Source organism: Pseudopipra pipra, chromosome 2 (assembly GCF_036250125.1).
Source record: "Pseudopipra pipra isolate bDixPip1 chromosome 2, bDixPip1.hap1, whole genome shotgun sequence".
In the NCBI taxonomy this organism is placed as follows: domain Eukaryota; kingdom Metazoa; phylum Chordata; class Aves; order Passeriformes; family Pipridae; genus Pseudopipra; species Pseudopipra pipra.
The window spans coordinates 92,769,940-92,787,771 of NC_087550.1; the positions used below are offsets into that span (position 1 = coordinate 92,769,940).

General features: G+C 41.5%; 2 protein-coding genes across 8 annotated transcripts in view; both read right to left on the reverse strand.

Annotated features, from left to right (window-relative positions):
* TFDP1 (transcription factor Dp-1) overlaps nucleotides 1-12,008 on the reverse strand; it is a 40,078-nt gene extending 28,070 nt beyond the window's left edge. For 2 of the 6 annotated variants that reach the window (XM_064646433.1, XM_064646428.1), the window contains exon 1: nucleotides 10,434-10,675. In XM_064646433.1, the coding sequence (XP_064502503.1) occupies nucleotides 10,434-10,445 (12 nt within the window). In that variant the 5' untranslated portion in view covers nucleotides 10,446-10,675. Of the gene's footprint in view, nucleotides 1-10,433; nucleotides 10,676-11,283; nucleotides 11,407-11,898 lie in introns of those variants that run through there. The other 4 variants (XM_064646432.1, XM_064646431.1, XM_064646430.1 and 1 more) reach the window with 4 other exon arrangements.
* A 4,579-nt stretch (nucleotides 12,009-16,587) lies between these two features.
* TMCO3 (transmembrane and coiled-coil domains 3) overlaps nucleotides 16,588-17,832 on the reverse strand; it is a 32,576-nt gene continuing 31,331 nt past the window's right edge. For both annotated transcript variants that reach the window (XM_064646441.1, XM_064646442.1), the window contains exon 13: nucleotides 16,588-17,752. In XM_064646441.1, the coding sequence (XP_064502511.1) occupies nucleotides 17,639-17,752 (114 nt within the window). In that variant the 3' untranslated portion in view covers nucleotides 16,588-17,638. The remainder of the gene's footprint in view (nucleotides 17,753-17,832) is intronic.

A 17,832-nucleotide genomic window follows, 5' to 3' on the forward strand; every position in this document is an offset into this window, starting at 1 on the left:
AGGTTAGTGCTACATGCCCTGGACTGTGCTTTTGTGTGACTGAAATGACGCAAGTCACTGACAAAACACAGAACATTTAGGAAAAACACAGCATTTAATCAATAAGAGAAGACAATTTTGGAAAAATCAGAGAATGGTAATCACCAAACAACAAGAAGAATCCCCTAATAGACCACAATACTGATGAAGAGTACAGCCATTATAGTTCCACCACCTGTCCACACCAGTGTCTTACTAAAGGTTCAGCTCTATCAGTTAAAATGGCTGGTAAATATTCAACTAATTTGTAAGAGTATGCCCAGGGAAGACTCCAAGAAAGCTATATGGAAACAATATTATGAATCCCACAGCAAATAGCACCCTCAGATGCTATTATTCACAGTAAAAACTGATTTCTAGTGAAAATTCTGTTATTCCAGCCTCAGTATGCTCTTCACACTTTTGGTTACGCTGCTTAATTCTAAGGTTATCAAAATTTAACACTGGATACAAGCTTTTGGTGAGAGAAAATTGAAGAGCAAAACTTCCACCCCATAAAAAATGTTGGTGTCTCTGTTCTAAAATGGAAATACTAGGCAAAAGACCTCTCAGTGTGTATTTCAAGGAAATGCCTCCTATTTTTCAAGCCAGGTTATTCTGGAGGAGGCACCAGGATTACTCCTCTGGAACCTACATAGCACAGTGCCCAAAAGAAAGAAAGAAAATAGAGGAAAATGTGACTATAGCTCTCATTAGCTCTATTATAGTCACAGATTCACAATGAGCAAAAGAAACAACACCAAAAACCAACTAAACAAAACCCAACCCCCCAAAAAACAAATCAGAACAAAAAAAACAAACCAAACCAAAAATTACCACCAAGAAAACCCCACTCAGCAGTAAGTATTGGATTTTCCCAATGGAAAGGTAATCTTCTGTCAAGAAGGGTCTAGACATTAAGGAAATTCTATTTTTTGATGAGAAAATGCACAGTTTTCAGGCCCTATCAAGCTGCTTATAACAACATATTTTGATTTGTACTATTTTTCACTGCAATTTTTTTCATATTCCATATTTTCTTCTTATCTTCTCACGATTCTCAATTTCAAGATGTGTTACTTCCTTTGATGATGATGCCAGGGCTTCTTGAAATAATTTCATGCTTTTAATATCTGATTCTGAAAGCTTATTAAGTGTTTGCAATTTCGCAATTGAGCATAGCTTTCCTCATCAAAGAGACATGTTGGTTACGTCTACTTCTCTGTGGAACGAAATCCCTGGTATGCTGAACAGGCTACAGATACAGACACAACCTTTATCCTTTACATATTACAACAAAATAAATAATTATTTAAAAAAATAGCTTTTGACACTCACCATAGCATCTAAACTGTAATAACTACTTAAGATCTTTCCACAGATCACAGGAAAGGAGGTTAAAGTCCATTGGATAAATTAGTAAATCTAGTAATTTGAACTGTAGAAGTTATGCTGGAGTAAAAATCCAAACCATCATCAAGGTTTTGTCTCAGCACATCATTCAAAGCTCCTAAGGAAAAGAAATCAACTGGCAAGCTAAACAAATCAAAAATTCAACTGAAGTTAGCTTTGGCCTGCTATGAGATCATCATCAGTCATAAGGACCAGAAAGTCTGTTTTTGTTTTGTTTACATATAAAAGCTGAAAAGCACAACTGCCCTCAGCCTGAAAAGCTGGAAATCGGGGAAAAAAACTTGTTGTTGGGATTGAAGTTAATCTGAAACAAAATTTGCTAAAAATGCAGAGAATTTCAGTTATTAAAAAAATCCCTTAGGGCAGACTATCAGAGAATAATTTAGTATCTTACTAACAAGCTCATATTTGCAGTCTCTGAAGTTATGCACTAGAAAATCAACACCCTTACAACAAAAACATAATGTCTTCCACAGCTTTTAAGCCTTGCAACTTATTTCTTAGTAAAAATTGGCATGAAATTATTTACTAAACCTTTAAACTAAACAGAAAATATGCAAGATGAACTTGGACTAAAGGACAAGCAACCTATAAGAGCAAGAAGCTTGAATGAGGAAAATCAAACTGAACAAGTACAGGTGTTCTGTGTATCAGATTTAACCTGAGAGGAAGGTCTCTCCCACTGCTTTAAGTAAATATAGGGAAGAGAAGGATGATTTTCTGCCACAGAAATACCTTTTTTACCTTGCTTCTAGGTAATGAGTTCGTTTTAAGTATACTCCCTGAAAAAGAGCTGAAAGAAGAGCAAAAAGGGTAAAGATATGTGGAAACAGAGGTATCTGCTAAAAGGTTATTTCTCAGAACAGAAATTTTCAGTTGCTAAGCGCAGATTAAGCACATTAGATTGAGGCACAGAACTGGGTTTGACAACAAGAGATGGGAGTGCCAAATATACGACAATGGTTAAAGAATGGGAGTCAGGGTGGGACAGTCAGAAAAACAGTTTTGGGACTGGCAAGGAAAGATACAAAAAGTGAGCTACAAAATCAGATGGAAGATGGCAGAATTAAGAGATGAGGCAGAGAAACTGAGTCACTGAAAAAGTGCAGGCAATACATCTGATGAGAAATTAAGAAAGAGCTTTAACAGAGCAAAGAGATCAAATCCTGCAACAAGAAGGGAAGAGCACGGGAAGTGGGAAAACAAATACAATCTATTCTAAACTACGACTGAAAAGGGAAATAAGCTGGGACTCGGACTGAAAAGTTCAAAATAAATTGGGAAAGAAGTACTGAAGACAGAATCAGAAAATGGAGACATTGGGAAGGAAAAGTATTTCCAAACAGAACTTGTCAAAGGCATTTCATGGTCCTGGGTTGACAGTTGGACTTCATGATCTTAAAGGTCTTTTCCAACCTTAACCATTCCACAATTCTACGACCAGGAGCATGCCTTTGCTGTCTACAAACAACCACCCATCTTGTGCAAAAGTGCACCTAACTCGATCTACAGAAATGACAATCCCTAGTCATTTTAAAGGCAATAAATGTAAAGGCCTAGGCCATGCAATTTTACTATGGGCCACTTCATTGACAATATAGTTCTCTTTCTTGTTTGCTTTATTTCAGCATCAAGAAGCAACAGAATATTAGCACACCTACAAAGCGTAGAAAAGCTTATAACCAGAAATAAGCAATCTTATTTTAAGGCTGCTTAAACAACCTTTATTCTTTTTTCACCCCTATCCATAAGCAAATGTCATTTTTAACAAGATGATAATTAACTGCTTTTTCCATTGGATTCTCCTCTCATACAGGGACCAGAACAAACATGTTCCAGGAGTGAATTACTACACAACTGCAAAAGACTACTTTTATGGGACATCCAATTCATTTTTTGCAAAAATTAAAAGGCAATCAAAATATCAAGCAAAGGAGGATTGTAGGAAAGGGAAAAAAGTTTTAAAATTTAAAATATTTGAATTTCATTTTGCAAATTAAGTCAGTGAGAACTATTCTTTACTGTATAAACAACATACAAACTTTTTAAGGCAGACTACAGGAGTCCAATCCTTCAAAATTCTCAGACATGTTATTTTCCTGTGTCTCAGTAGCCTTCTTCTGAAACAGATTTCACCATACCACATCCTCAGTTCACGCAACATCTTCAAGATTAATGTGTCTGTCAACCACTCAGCAATGAGCTACACCATACAAATGAGCTTTCCAAAAAGTATCTTTGAATTTTTAGCACATTAACTCAGCAAGGTCAAAGCACCAGATAATAAAGATCTGGATATAACAAGACTGTGAAGGTAAAAAGCTAAATACAGGTTAGTAGCTCAGTTAAGCCTTGTTGATCTTCATCTGAATATAGGCTCTGCTGACACTGCAGTTAAGTTGGACACTGAGTAATACACAAAATGACACCTGAGGTCTCCCTTATTGCAGAGTACGTCGAGACCATTAGCTTTCTTGGCTGTTCTTTCTGAAAAGAGCAACACATCTCGAATTCAGTAAAAATTAAATGAAGAACTCATTTTGAAGATGAGTCAAATAGCAGTCCTGTCTAAGCAGTCAACAGATCAAAAATACCTCAAGAGTTAAAGTCATTACACGGTGTTGTTTCTTACAGTAATTCAATTGCTGAAGTGATACAATCTTTGCAAAATTTAAAGCTGATAACCCCAAAACTAACTGTGAAGCTATAATAACAAAGCAAAATTGAATACAAGATTCCTACTGGAAAATATCGTACCACTTCTAGCACATAAACTAATCAGAAAATAAAAATCATTGTTCGTGTCCTCCTGGACTAAATACCCATGTGCAGAGGTACCAGCAGCAGCCATTTCCACAACCAGCTCCTGCAATCATTCTAGATTTGACCTTTACAGATTTTTCTTTTTCCAGCCAAACCAAATTTTAACAGCAGCTTGTTCAACAGCATCTGAACCACAGCTGAAATCAACTGGACCCCTTCTAAAACCATTTGCCTCACTGATCTCCTTATCAGCATATTGTGAGAACACAATGGTCCACAGCATAATTTTCAAGCAAGTCTGTGTGACCATTAATGCAACACTAGAACCCTTAGCAACTGTAATGTAACACAAGACAAGCAGCTGGAAGCATTTTTGGGGAATATGGACCACTGGCAATTTTTAATATCAAGTCTGCTATCTGAGAACCACTTCAACACAGAGAACACTTAGCAGAGACCAGCCCAGTCTTCCTCCCACTCCTAATTAGCTATAATAAATATCCATTAATAGATACCCAAGCAAGCAAATACAAACACTAAAACAAGTGATCCCTAGCATAACTTAACTTTTAAAAGATACCTTTTTGTTGAGCATGTTGACAGTACAGTGTAGTTACTCAGTAAAATACTAGAATGTACCTACATAGAGCCACTATCATTAACCAACACATACAATTAATAAAGTTTAACCCTTAAAGGCTACAAGAAAACACTTTATTTAAACAAAAAAAAGTCGAGGTGATACGCAACTTCTGAGTTGCTGTTTCCTGAGTTTATAATACAAACCAATATAGCAAAAAAGGGGGAGCTCTGATTGTGTACTTGGAATGTAAAAAGGAGAGCTTAAAGATCACTTTCCTTTTGCCTTCTTTGAAAAAGTACATTAAAAACAATTAACAACATTCAAAATCCCAACGATGCCTTTTTAGATGACCTAATTTCATATTATTATTTCATCTTCAGTTTGCGAACTTCTGAACATGTTAGAACTAACTAAAGGCAGACAGATCAAGCTACTGAGAAGCCACTGAACTAAAATGATATCAAAAAAAGTGCATGACCACTTGACTTTCCTCAAAGACTTAACTTCTCTAGTCCGCCTCACTGAAATTCCCAGTACATTACCAAAAATAAACATGAAAGAAAAAATACGTGCTGGTATTTTAAGAAAAGTCTGAAAAATGTTTTGAAGACTATTCAATACTTTCTAGAGATTGAAAGTGCATCATGCAAAGAAGGTCCAAAATGCGTATTTTTCCTACTTCCATTAGGTTCTTTTTCTTTAATCCATCCCAAACGTAACTTTTTCAGACATGTTCAAGATTCATGCAGAAGTACTCCAAGAAAGCTATTAAAAAAGTACAACCTCTGTGGTATTCTGGCAAAATCAGTAATACAGAAGCACAGATCTATTAGCTTCCACAAATATAGCAGACCTACTCACCTATCCAGTAAAGCTGTGCTAAGAAATCAGTTTGCTGTTTTTTAAAATATTCTTTGAGCAAAATATTTACTAATACTGTGAAATAATTCACTGAAATAATTACATGCCTGAATGTATTCTGAATTCTCAGTTAAAATAAACTCAACATTAATCCCTGCATCTCTAGATTTCTTAAAAAGTAATGTTAGATGAGGTGTTGAACTTTGTGCAGGCACAATTTCTCATATGCTGTCCTCATATTTACACATGAGCACACGGCTTCCTTTGCTAAGTTGGATACACGGGCCATAGCTACTCCTCAGTAAGATTCATAAAAGCACCATGAAAAACTAAAGAGATACAATAATTTTTATGCAAACTAGGGACCAAGAGAAAAATCCCTAATAAAGTAATTCAAGCAAAAGATGACAATATAATTTTTAAAAATAAATTAAACATTCTAATTTTAGAACAAGCAGTTCCAAAGCCAACACCACTGCCAGCAACCTATGAAACAGTAACTCAAGAACAGCTCTCAAGAAAGATATTTTAGTCTGTGAGAAATTCTGAAGGCTAACAGTGGTGCGTCAGTTTAAAAAGTTTCTTAAATTAGTTTTCAACTCCATGTTCTTTGTGTACAAATTATTTTTTAAATAACTTGAAACAGCCCCATGCAGTGATGGTGAACAACTGAAACAATCACAAAAAACAGCTACTAGGTAAGAATGTTTCATTTACACATACTTTTTGAGAGCAGAAGGAATCATGCTCATTCATTTTGTCTAGCCCCTTTCTTCTCAATACTCACTGGAACACATGCACTAGACTACTCCTCATAATAGATACAGTTCCTGCAAGTTGTTGTGTTAAGAGTATGGAAATGCAGCAAAAAATAAACCCCATTGCTCCTGCTTCTTCTTCCTATGCAACACTGGGTTTTCAAGAAAACATCCACAAGCTTCTCTTATGGCTGCTCGAGCGGCCTCAACAGTGCAACAGAAGTAACTGAGAGGAGAAACAGGGTCACCACAAGTTGGATATTCAGCCATGCTACAGAAACTGTTAACTTAGTAGTGGAAGGTATATTAACCATTGATGCTAAAATTTATCATCTTAATTTACAGATAATTCTCAACATGTAACTGAATATAAAAGTGGCCAGCAAGTAGTCCTGTCTTACACTGGAAGCTGGAAAAAAAAAAGTAATCAAATTCACTCTCTTGCTACAGTAATTCCTGCTCCTTCATTCCATGCTGCATCCTGCTTAATTTTAAGCATGCCGAGGATGGGCAGGTCATCATTTCACCTAGGGAGCTGCTCTTCCCACCCAACTATTAATCGCATGAATCCAGTGAGCAGCAGAAGTCAGCTGAGGACCTCGGTGTGTACACTTGGCTCTTCCAGCTCCTGCCTGGAAGGTGCCACATTTCTTCTGGAAGGCACCAGCAGTGAAAGAGTTTACAGTAGATACAGCAAACTCTTAGAGACTGACACTGATTAACCACAAAGAGGAATTCTGGCTAAGCTAGAGTTTCTGGAGGTTACCTGTATGCGATGACCAAGGAATTTCCCAAACAGTGCAAAGCTACAAGTCAAACTGCACCCAATCCCACTGACCTCACCTTGTCATTAAGACTCTTGGGAGGAAATTCAATGATCCTACTCCCAAGATACACAAGTCCTTCAGATACGGCAATCAGTGTTCTCTTGTCCACGCACAGTTTTTTTCACTGTTTCTTTAAATTGCACAAACAGTAAAGTCTTTCCAGGAACTAAGATCTCCTGAACTGAATGTGATATACCGTATTTGCCCAATTCTGTTAGAATTGCTTCTCAGCTCCGCACAGTGCTCATTTACACAAACTCAAAAATGGCTGTGCTCAATGTTATTACCAGATCACACTGGAAAATGAGTGCTCCTCTCTTCCCCTGTTTACCTTTACTGCATTCCAGATCTCCTACCCAAAACATAAATTGACATATATGCACAGATACTTTAACATTCACAAGCAAGTATTTCTCTTTTTCCATTATTATTTTTCAACTTATCCAGCTATACCACTACTTATGATTTTAAAGTCCACCTGCAGCTTTTAATTAAGGAGCTACATATGAATATACCTTTTTTGCCCCCCTTCACAGCTTCCTGACTGCTGCCAAGGCAACTGAAGTAATTTGGGGGGAAAAAAAATAAAATTAAAACCTCAATGTTTTGTTGCTTATTTTCTCTTGACTGTACAGTCTGAAAAGCATTAGAGGGATACATATCAAAGCAATATTTTGTAGAATTTAGGCTTGCATCAAATAGCTCATAAGCATTATTCTGCCACCTTACATGATCAGTACTTTGGTAAATATTTAATCCTTTATAAAACAAATTTTCTTGGGTTTGCCAGTACTCTCCATCATGGTCCCCATTTGTTCAATTATCCAGCAAAGTCTCAGTCTGCAAATTTTTACAAGTATTTGACTTTTCTAACAGATCTTATCAAAATGCAGTATTTATAAAGACGTATTGGAAGAACTGGAAAAGAGAAACAAAAGGGAAAGTGCTCTCCTGCAGCAGGTAGGAAGAAGGGTTAAGCAGGAGCATGTCCTGTCGTGGTGCCCTGTCTACCCATCTTCCCTTTCTGTCGGGTTCCCTGCCCCGCTGCCACCATGGCCCCGCTGGCCCCGGCAGCACAGAACAGCAGTGGGATGCACATCACGCCTGTGCTCCCAGGCTGGAGCACAGAGGCATCCCTGGCCATGTAAATGCCACCTGAAGCCCAGACTCAGGACTGTAGCAGCACAGCCCTTCTTCCCGGTTTAGGCATCTCAGCTATGCTGAGAAAAAGGGAAGGAAGGGGCGGGGGCATTCATCAACTATGCCATCTTCTTCACCACTACATCTCACAGACTGAGCACTTGATAGGTGACATGGCAGAACCACAAGACATTAATCACAGCAGTATTTTCATGTCAGAATGTTTAAATTTACAGCAACACAGGTTTTTAAAGACTCATTGCCCAGAAATTTAGTGATACTGTCTTGATCACGCTTAATTCCATTATGCGGCTTGGAAAAGAACTTAGATTTTGAACAAAAAAATGGGGAAAATTCTCTTCCTCCTTGAAAATCAAAGCAAGTGGTATATCAATTAGCACCTCTATTTTATAGTATTAAACCAAAACTAGATGGGTCTATAATCAGATCCGGAAATTTAAAATTTCCCAGCATACACTACACATTTTAGACATCATGTAATAGTGGGTATGCAATAGTCTGCAAAAAGGTGAGCAGTCTATCTTTCTTACCTGAAGCACGATTCAAGTATGTGCAGAGGTTTTTAAGAACAGGTTAGACAATATTCTGTTAAGATTTCATAGCCTTTCTAGCTACCTCAGCTATTCCAGTGCTCAAATACACTTAAAATTTTACCTAAAACTTGACCTGATTTTAACTTTCTTCAAATTCAGCTTATTAATTCTTCTAATAAAGACACTAAAAGCAATTTCTTCTCCTATCTGTAGTATCTTTAATTTCTGAAATTTATTATAACATATGTTATCCTGTTATTCCTTCCTTAACTACTCTCTTTTCTAGAATAAACTACATCTTTCAAAAATGAGGCTTGTTCTTAAATGTCTTATTCTCATTTTGCTCTCCTAGACCTTCTAGGATATTCACCTGTATTTCTAGGGGCTAGCACTTCTTCACTTAGTTGATATCTCTCCCAAAACTTAATATAAAAAAAATGTACTTTGGTATCTAAATTACTTTGAACTGTTTCAATTTCATCTCCTAGTCTAACACTCCTCTTTCATTTTCTTCCCGCTTATACAGCCTATCATTCCCTGAACTCTGCTATCTGTAATGTACTCGGCCGCCCTTATCTCTTCCAGGCAAGCTTTGAGTGACTACGTATTTTCTGGTTGCTTCTCCCCACATTAAGATGTTTTTCAGTTGAGCTACTAAAATTTCCTACAAGATTAATTTTTTAAACCAATTCCTCTTTCATGGAATTCTTGCTATTTCAAAGCTACAACAGCCCACATTAGATTGCAACCTGCTGTTTACGAAGTGAGTTGTATTAGTTCTCCTTAGCTTGCATGCTGTTGTTTTTGGGTTGGTTTCCTTTTGAATACGGAGTAGTATCTTGTCTTATTTTCACTAAGAAAACATGAAAGCCCAATTATACTGGGTATTAACAATGACTGACATCTTAAAGGCAGAATATGTTGTAACTTTTTTTTAAAATATTGGAATGGATAAAGAGTAAACATGCTCCACGACAGGCCACAGAATCAAAGCCACTAACCTTAACACCAATGGTAATGGAAGTCTATGCCGAAAGTTCCCAAAGCCTGTTTTTACAGACACTAACAAGCATCTTTTGGTAGACACAGATAAACAATGAACACATATGGAGACTGAACCATCTTGACTTCCTTGAATGTATGATGCCTCTCTGAACACAAGAAAGGCAATGCTAGTCAACAACAACCCTGTCATCTGAACAATATCTGCTGGGTTTTTTTAAATCCAATCCAAACCCAAGCTGGTTTAGTGTTTAATATGAATACACATAACGACAACAGTCCAAGTGCTGTTATAAGCATAGCAAATTCTTAGGATTAAATACTCTGAAAAAATGGCTGCAGATCTGAAGCTGGTTTATGCTGTTACGTCTACAGGAAAACATAACCTAGGTTTGATGTACAATATGGATAAAGTTCTATATATTCATTAATGCCAGCTACTATAAAGCATGACCCCATTTGCTTTTGTTAATAAAAGCATTCCCTGAGCTCCATGTGCTACAAATATACTTACATCTTTTGCCATGTTACCAAAGACTAGAAACCAGTCCTCTTAAAATCTTGACGGCTGCAGGACACAGGGACAATGATGCTATTTTCTACAAAACAAGCAAAGACAGCATCAGCTGTAAAAAAATAAAAGGAGGGAAAGTTTTTACAATTGAAATTAACGACTACTACCACGTACAATTTAGGCTTCTTTTTTAAAAAAGCCACATTTTTAAAAAGGGAAAAGTTTCCCTTCATCACCTTTTCATCCCTTGAGCCCCACGCTCACGTGTGGGGGGCACTCCTTCCCCGACGGCGGGGGCGAGCTGTGCCGTGGCAGAGCCCTTCCCCCAGCCCGCACCCGATCCCACGGGGGGCCGGTCCCTGTCCAGCTGCGCCCCTTCCAGCACCGAGCGCTGGGCGCGGGCAGCGATCACGGCCTCCTCCTCCTCCTGCTCCCCACCCCCATTTCCAGCAGCAGGGACAAGTAGGCCCTAGGGGCAGCTCCCCCCGGGGCCTTCCAGCCCCGCTTTCCTCCTCCTCCTCGCAGGCGGACGGGCCGCGGCCGCACCGGGAGGCACAGCCCGGCGGCCGCCTCCGCTCCCCGGGCACCCCGCGCCCCCCGACCGGGGCCTCACCGCCCGGGCAGAGCCCTGAGCCCCGCGCCGCCTCCCCCCGGCAGCGAGGGGCCGCGCTAATCGCCTGGGCGGCGGGGGCGCGGGCAAGGGGGGACGCGCCCGGCGGCACCGCCGGCGGCGGCGGGGGAAGGGGCGGCGGGCGGGGTGCGGGTCCGCGCCGTCCCCATCCCCATCCCGCCCGACCCGCCGCCGTCCCACCCGCCGCCGCTCCCATCCTCGGGCGCGGGCTGCCTGCACCTGAGCGGCCGAAGGTAGAGAGAGCCGGCTCCATCCCCCGCCGCCGCCCCCAGATAGGGACCCGGAGCGCGGAGCGGGAGCACCCCCCGCCCGCCGCCGCCGCGCTGCTGCCGCCGCTTCTGCTGCTGCCGCTGCGGAGGCGCCCGACTGCACATGTGCGGCGGCGGCTGCGCGGGCCTGGCGGGAGGGGGCAGGGGCGGGGGGAGGCGGCGGGACACCGACATCGGCAGCCCGGGAACGGGGGAGGGAGGGAGGGAGGGAAGGGGGCCGGCAGGGACCGCCCCCCGACCCCCCCTCGCTTCGGGGAGGGGGTGCGGGGGGAACAGGGTCTACCCCGGTGGGCTGTCACTTCCCAGCGCGCCTCTGCCCCTGCCGGCCGCCCGCCCGGCGGGCTCCCGCCCGGCCACCCCCGCACGCCGCGGCCCCGCACACCTGCCCGCCGCCGCCGAGGGGCTGCCCGCGGGAACGGGGGGGATGCGGCTGAACCAGTGGCGGCGGCGGCGGCCCCTCCGCGGACCCCGCGCGTGCGACCTCCCGCCGCTCTTTCCTCTTCTCTTTTCTCTTTTTTTTTTTTTAAATAAATTTAAAATAATTTAAAAAAAAATTGAAACTTACACTTTTGTGCGTCCCCCTGACGCTGCGCGCTGACGTCACGGGCGCGGCGCGCCTCGCACGGGCACACGCGGAGCGGCCAAGCCACAACCCGCCCGCCCGCCGCTCCACGGCGCGCAGCGAGCGCCGCACTGAGCATGCGCGGGATTTTCGCGCCTTCTCCCGAGCGCGCGCCCGCCCGCCCGCCTGCCGCGCAGTGCCCGCGGAGCGGGACGGGATGGGACGGGACGGGCTGGGCTGGGCAGGGTGGTGCGGGCTCTTGCCACAACATCCTGCTGCCGGTGCTTCCTCATCGCGCTTTGTCCGGCCGTTACTTGAGCGAAGTTTCGCTCTCAGCTATCGTTGCTAAAATTAGGCGTTTTGTGGTAATCCAAGCGAAAGTTTTCCCTTTGGGCGGCTGCACAGTCTCAACCTTGAATTAGGTCAGACCTGCGCCAAAAAAGTGAGGCACCTCCAGGCTGTGCAGCCTCTGTGTACATGACAGCCGCAGGAACGGGGCATGTTAGCAAGGGTTGTGTGATGTAATTACATCATTCTCCAGTAAATTTTGGCAGAAAACCCTGCAGCATGCCTAGCGGGGGGCTGCAAAGGCAGGGCCATAATGGTGGAAAGTGCAGGAAAGCACAAAAAGCTCAAAAACTGTGTTGCTTATAGGGATAGATGCAAGGCTGCTTGATGGGGAAGAAGGCACACACACTTCTGCACTCATTACCGAGCCTGCATGGGGATGACGTTCATAACGTGATGAGGGGAGCAGGAAGTAAGAGGCTCGTTCCTTCTCTAAAATTATGCTGATCCTGGGAAAGACAGCTAGTTGGGAATAGAAGACACAACCAGCAGAGCCACCACATAGAAACAGCAGGCCAATCTAGCACAAATGCTGGAGAAGATGCATTTCATCAGTCAACTAGAGCCACATTTAGTTACTTTTATACCATACTCTTTCTTGTTTTTAGAAGACATTGAATAGTTGTGTTTTACAATAGTAATGAAATGTTATCTTCATTTTCTTGATAAATACCAATCTTCGAAATTTTTCATTGTCAATACCATCCACTTGCTGCCATAAGGTTCATTATTACCCCATTTCTTCATTCCTCTTGACTAAGCTTGACAGCAGTGGACACCAAAGAAAGAAGGTGATAATGAAAATGTCCTTGTAACTGTTTATAACTTTTCAGAAAGCAACAAGAATTTTCACACACAAAAAGCCATGAAGCACCCTAAGCCAGCTGCAGAAAAAAAATGCTTCCTAAAAGACATCTCCAGTTGACAGTGCTGCTCTCCACCCCCCAGGTCATATATACTGTGCCAGTGGATTTAAACTTTCTATATATCTCCAGTTCCAAGCCCCCTCCCCCTTTTTTACATTAATTCTTGTAGGAAAAAAATTTGAAAGACAACTGCACAAGCATAAACAAGGGAGGGTGGGTGTTGTCCTGCTTTGCTAGCATTTATTTTGATACATTACTAAATGCCCAAGCATGCCCAACTCCTCGGTAGTGCTTTTTTCTTTAGCAGGGTGTTGTTCACAACTAATTTGAAGTATTTGGGCCAGTGGAAAAATTTTCAGCATTTCTCTTATCTCTGAGCACACTCTTCTCAGGCATTTTGGAGCTTTAGGACTTTTTTTGTGTTTGTAGTGTGGAAGGCTATTCCAGTTCACAACTGTTTTCTAATGGGCTGCCTCCCCCTTTTCAGTATGGTTGAAGAGGAGAACAAATCATAACTTTAAACAGCATCAGTATGACAGACTGCATGACAGACACAAGGGAATTATTTCAAGAGGTCATCTAGTCCACAGACTAGACCTACAACAGATGCCAGAGGACACGCACATGAACATATTTTGACCTTCATGCCTCAGAACTGGAAGCCATGCAATCTGAACAGAGTGATCTGTGCAAGCTCTTAATTAAAGACCTAGTACCAGCTGACAAGTTTGTCAGCATCTGGCCTCCTTGGGACATAGCATCTCCCAATTCTCAAATTTCTGATCTATTTTAGGAAATAAAAAATACCGCTTGGTACCATAATTTTGAAAGTGTTACCGCTCCTGGATCTAGGTTTTGTCCCAGAAGGCAGGATCAGTTGTCCCTAAGCCACTCTGGTCATACTATTGTCCAGTTTGTTTCCTCCAGCAATCAGGACATTTTCCTAGTCTCCACTATCCTTAAACTGTTAAGTCCCACCCAGCAGTGGTAGTTCCTCAACAGAGGAAGGGAGAAAACCCAAGGAGCACAACTCTCGGGCTACCAGGTAAAGCTGGTAGAGGTATACCTTTCCCTTTGGCCTTTTGTTTCCTTTGGGGTGGGGTGGGCCACATCTCCCAGCCCTTGCTGCTCTTCCTTCTTCACTAGTTTTGTTGGCTCCCTCACTGTCATCAACAGTGGATGTCTGGTACTTGCTGCTCCTTACAAGCTATTGTGTTTCCCACAAAGTAGTAATGCTCTTAGGGTAGCTTTGCCTCCTGTCACTCGGCGATCCCATTTCCTCCCCCTTTGGCACTAACCACATACTGGAACACTGCCATGATTGGTTACAGAGCAGAACTACGGATTCCTTCCCTAGACAAATCCCATGAGTGCTTTTGTGGTTAGACTCTTCCTGGATTCATTCCAACAGGCAGCAAGACCATACTAGGCTTCTCACCCCCTCCATCAAGAATCACCATACAGCACTATTCTGTCATGCCAGGCACCCTCTACACTTCCCACAAAGCTGAGGATGTCCAACCCTAAAACAAGTGAACTACAAGGCATCGTAAGGATGCTTTCTCCTCATATTTGAAAATTAGAGGAAATATGAATTCTTATGGTTTTTGAAAGGCTACATAGCCCCATGGACTAGGCCACCATGACCGCATTCCTTGAGCCATCCTAGACCCACATCAGTCACAGCTGCAAGAACCCACCTCACAGCTCCCATGAGATGCCTTCCCACTGAAGAATGGAAGCCACCTGCTCTATATGGGATAAGCCATAAGTATCACAGAATCACAGAATATGCCAAGTTGGAAGGGACCCACAAGGATCATCAAGTCCAACTCCTGGCCTTGCACGCCCAAGAGTCACACCATGTGCCTGAGAGTATCATCCAAACACTTCTTGGACTCTGTCAGGCTTGGTGCTGTGACCACTTCCCTGGGGAGCCTGTTCCAGCGCCCAACCACCCTCTGGGTGAAGAACCTCCTTCTAATACCCAACCTAAACCTCCCTTGACACAATTTCAGGCCATTCCCTCAGATCCTGTCACTGGTCACCACAGAAAAGAGATCAGTGCCTGCCCCTCCTCTTCCCCTCATGAGGAAGTTGTAACTGCAAGGAGGTCTCCCCTCAAGTCTCCTCCAGGCTGAACAGACCAAGTGCCCTCAGCTGCTCCTCATACCGCTTCCCCTCAAGGCCCTTCACATCATCGTTGCCCTCCTTTGGACACTCTCTAATACCTTAATATCTTTCTTATATTGCTGTGCCCCAAAACTGCACACAATATTCAAGGTGAGGCTGCACCAGTGTGGGTCCATATATACCAATCTGACCCCACGAAAGGAACAGGGAAAGGGCTGACAAAGTATAAGCACAGCCCACACTTCCAGCTTTTAAACTGCTTTTGTTCCTTTATCTTCACAGGGAATAATGATCAAGGGTAGCAATGAAGTGATAACATGAAAGAACTAAAATTTTCAGAAAACCATGCAAAACAAGCAAACGGTTACATCCATGTCCAAAACAAATCAACAAAAAAAAAAAGATAAGCTGAATGAGTTGCAAGTCAAGCACAAAGCAGACCCTTCCTTTTCATTCCCTTAAGCTCAGCTTTTCCATAGAAATAACCTCTCATCATTTATGAAGTTTCTGCTCTGTATCAGCTTTTCTGTATTCAAATGATGCTGTTCATTAGCCAAATGAATGAGATAGAACCACTGACCAACAAGCTGAAACAAAAATTTCAAGAAAAGACCTCCTGTTCTTCGAGAAACCTTCAAGAAATCAGTTTCAAGTTTCTTTTCCGTTACTCATTCATTTTATTTAAAACCCCCTTATTTTATTTATTGGGCAGCTTTCTCCTCTGCATTTGTCAACTGTTTTGTGATAACTTTTGAAACCATTCAAGGGAAGGTGGAATTGACATACTTTGTAAAGCATCAGTGCCTGGAGAGAAAGTTCCGAATCCAGTGAGGAAGAACTCAAATATGATGAACTCTACCCTGTCCTAGTAGTTCGTACATGCTCCAGTCTAGTCCCACCTGCATTTATTAAGTCCAGCAGATGTCAAAGAAAACACAGGAGGAAACTGAGGCTGCTGTAGGGTAGAGGAAAGAAGTGTAAAGCACACAAATCCATCTAAAGCTTTGTCTTGCTACTTGGAGGACAGTTTTCATTTTAATTGACAATTTAAACCTACCTAACATGCATTTTTCTAACCATTTTGTGGGTATCAAAGTTACTTCAGATGACACTACAATACTGACCTGAAGTGTTAATGTATCTTAAGTATTGGTTTTAGCAGATAAACCTCAAGATGATTCCTTAATGTTCTGTCTGAGTATACTGTAGCTTATGAGTAATCTCTTTCTATGACACTTAAAGAATGGACTTTTACAAGGTTTATCTGACTACATACAACATTTTAAAGAAAAGCACATTTAAGATCACATTGATTAAGATCACACTGTTTTCTAAAATATCATGATATTTTAAAAAGACTAAGAATTTATTCAATGTAAATGCAACTTATAAAGTTGTGGAGTTGCAAATACGCATTCAGCCTTCCATTTCTAGTTTTCTGCAAATTAATTTACTTAAAATAATTTCAAACCTAGTATAGTGTCAAATAACATCCAACCTCCAAAGTTACAGAAGTGAGATTTTTCACATCTGCTTAAAATTAGACTTCCCAGTTTTTACCACATTTATTTTTGAAAAACAAAGGAAAAAACCTGTAAACCATTACTTAACAGCAGTTAGCAACAAGAATGGGTGACAGCTGTCAGTTTGCAAATGTAAGTTATGCCCTTTCTTACTGTCAACTTTTAGTTCAATTATGTAAATAAATACAAGACCTAACACAAAATTTACCACTGTAAGAAAATACGTTATGTGCTGCATTTTGGAATAAAGTATCACACAGTACTGGCTGCATCATTTGGAATATGTAATTGGCTGCTTGGAATTGACGTTAAACAGTTAAAACTTTTCTTTATGTAGATGACTACTCTTTTACTCACCATTAGAAATTTGTTTTGTAATTAATTTTATGCTGCTATATTAAACTCCTAAACGTGAAAATGACTCAAGTCATTTAATAAAAGATGATACCATAGGCACCATAATATATATATTTTTTTTTCTTTTTAAACAAAATCTGGTGATGAACCAGCATTAATAGGATGAAAATTAAAAGGCACATTCAGGCAAAAAATAATCAGCACAGTTTGCATGATGTTATATTTTAAAAAAATAATTTATGATCTGAATAATAGATTGGATCGGAAACAAATATTCTGGCAGACTTCAATCTGTCAGAGAGAAATAAATTTTGTAAAAGGTGTGCAATTCAAATGACGAATATTTTTTAGTGTTGAATTTTGTTTTGTTTTAGATCAGTATAAGGCTCATGACCAAGTGCTTGCTAAGAGGACTGACTGCTCAAAATGTCTTGTTTCCCGACTGCATAGAAATACAACGAGCAATGAAGATATTCCTTGCAAGAAGACATATTCTTCTATATGTGCAAATCCTAATCAAGTACTTGAGCGTCTTTCAGGTCTCGGAACACATTTCATAATCGCAGCTCTCCACAGGGCAGGGGCAAGTAGAAGGCTTAGAGTAGTTACACTCAGAATAAGCAGATAGACCTGCAAAAGGCAAATAAAAGCCATTATGTCTCTTGGTTACATGACAGTGCTAAGAAGTGACTAGAAGTTTGAGGAGACCA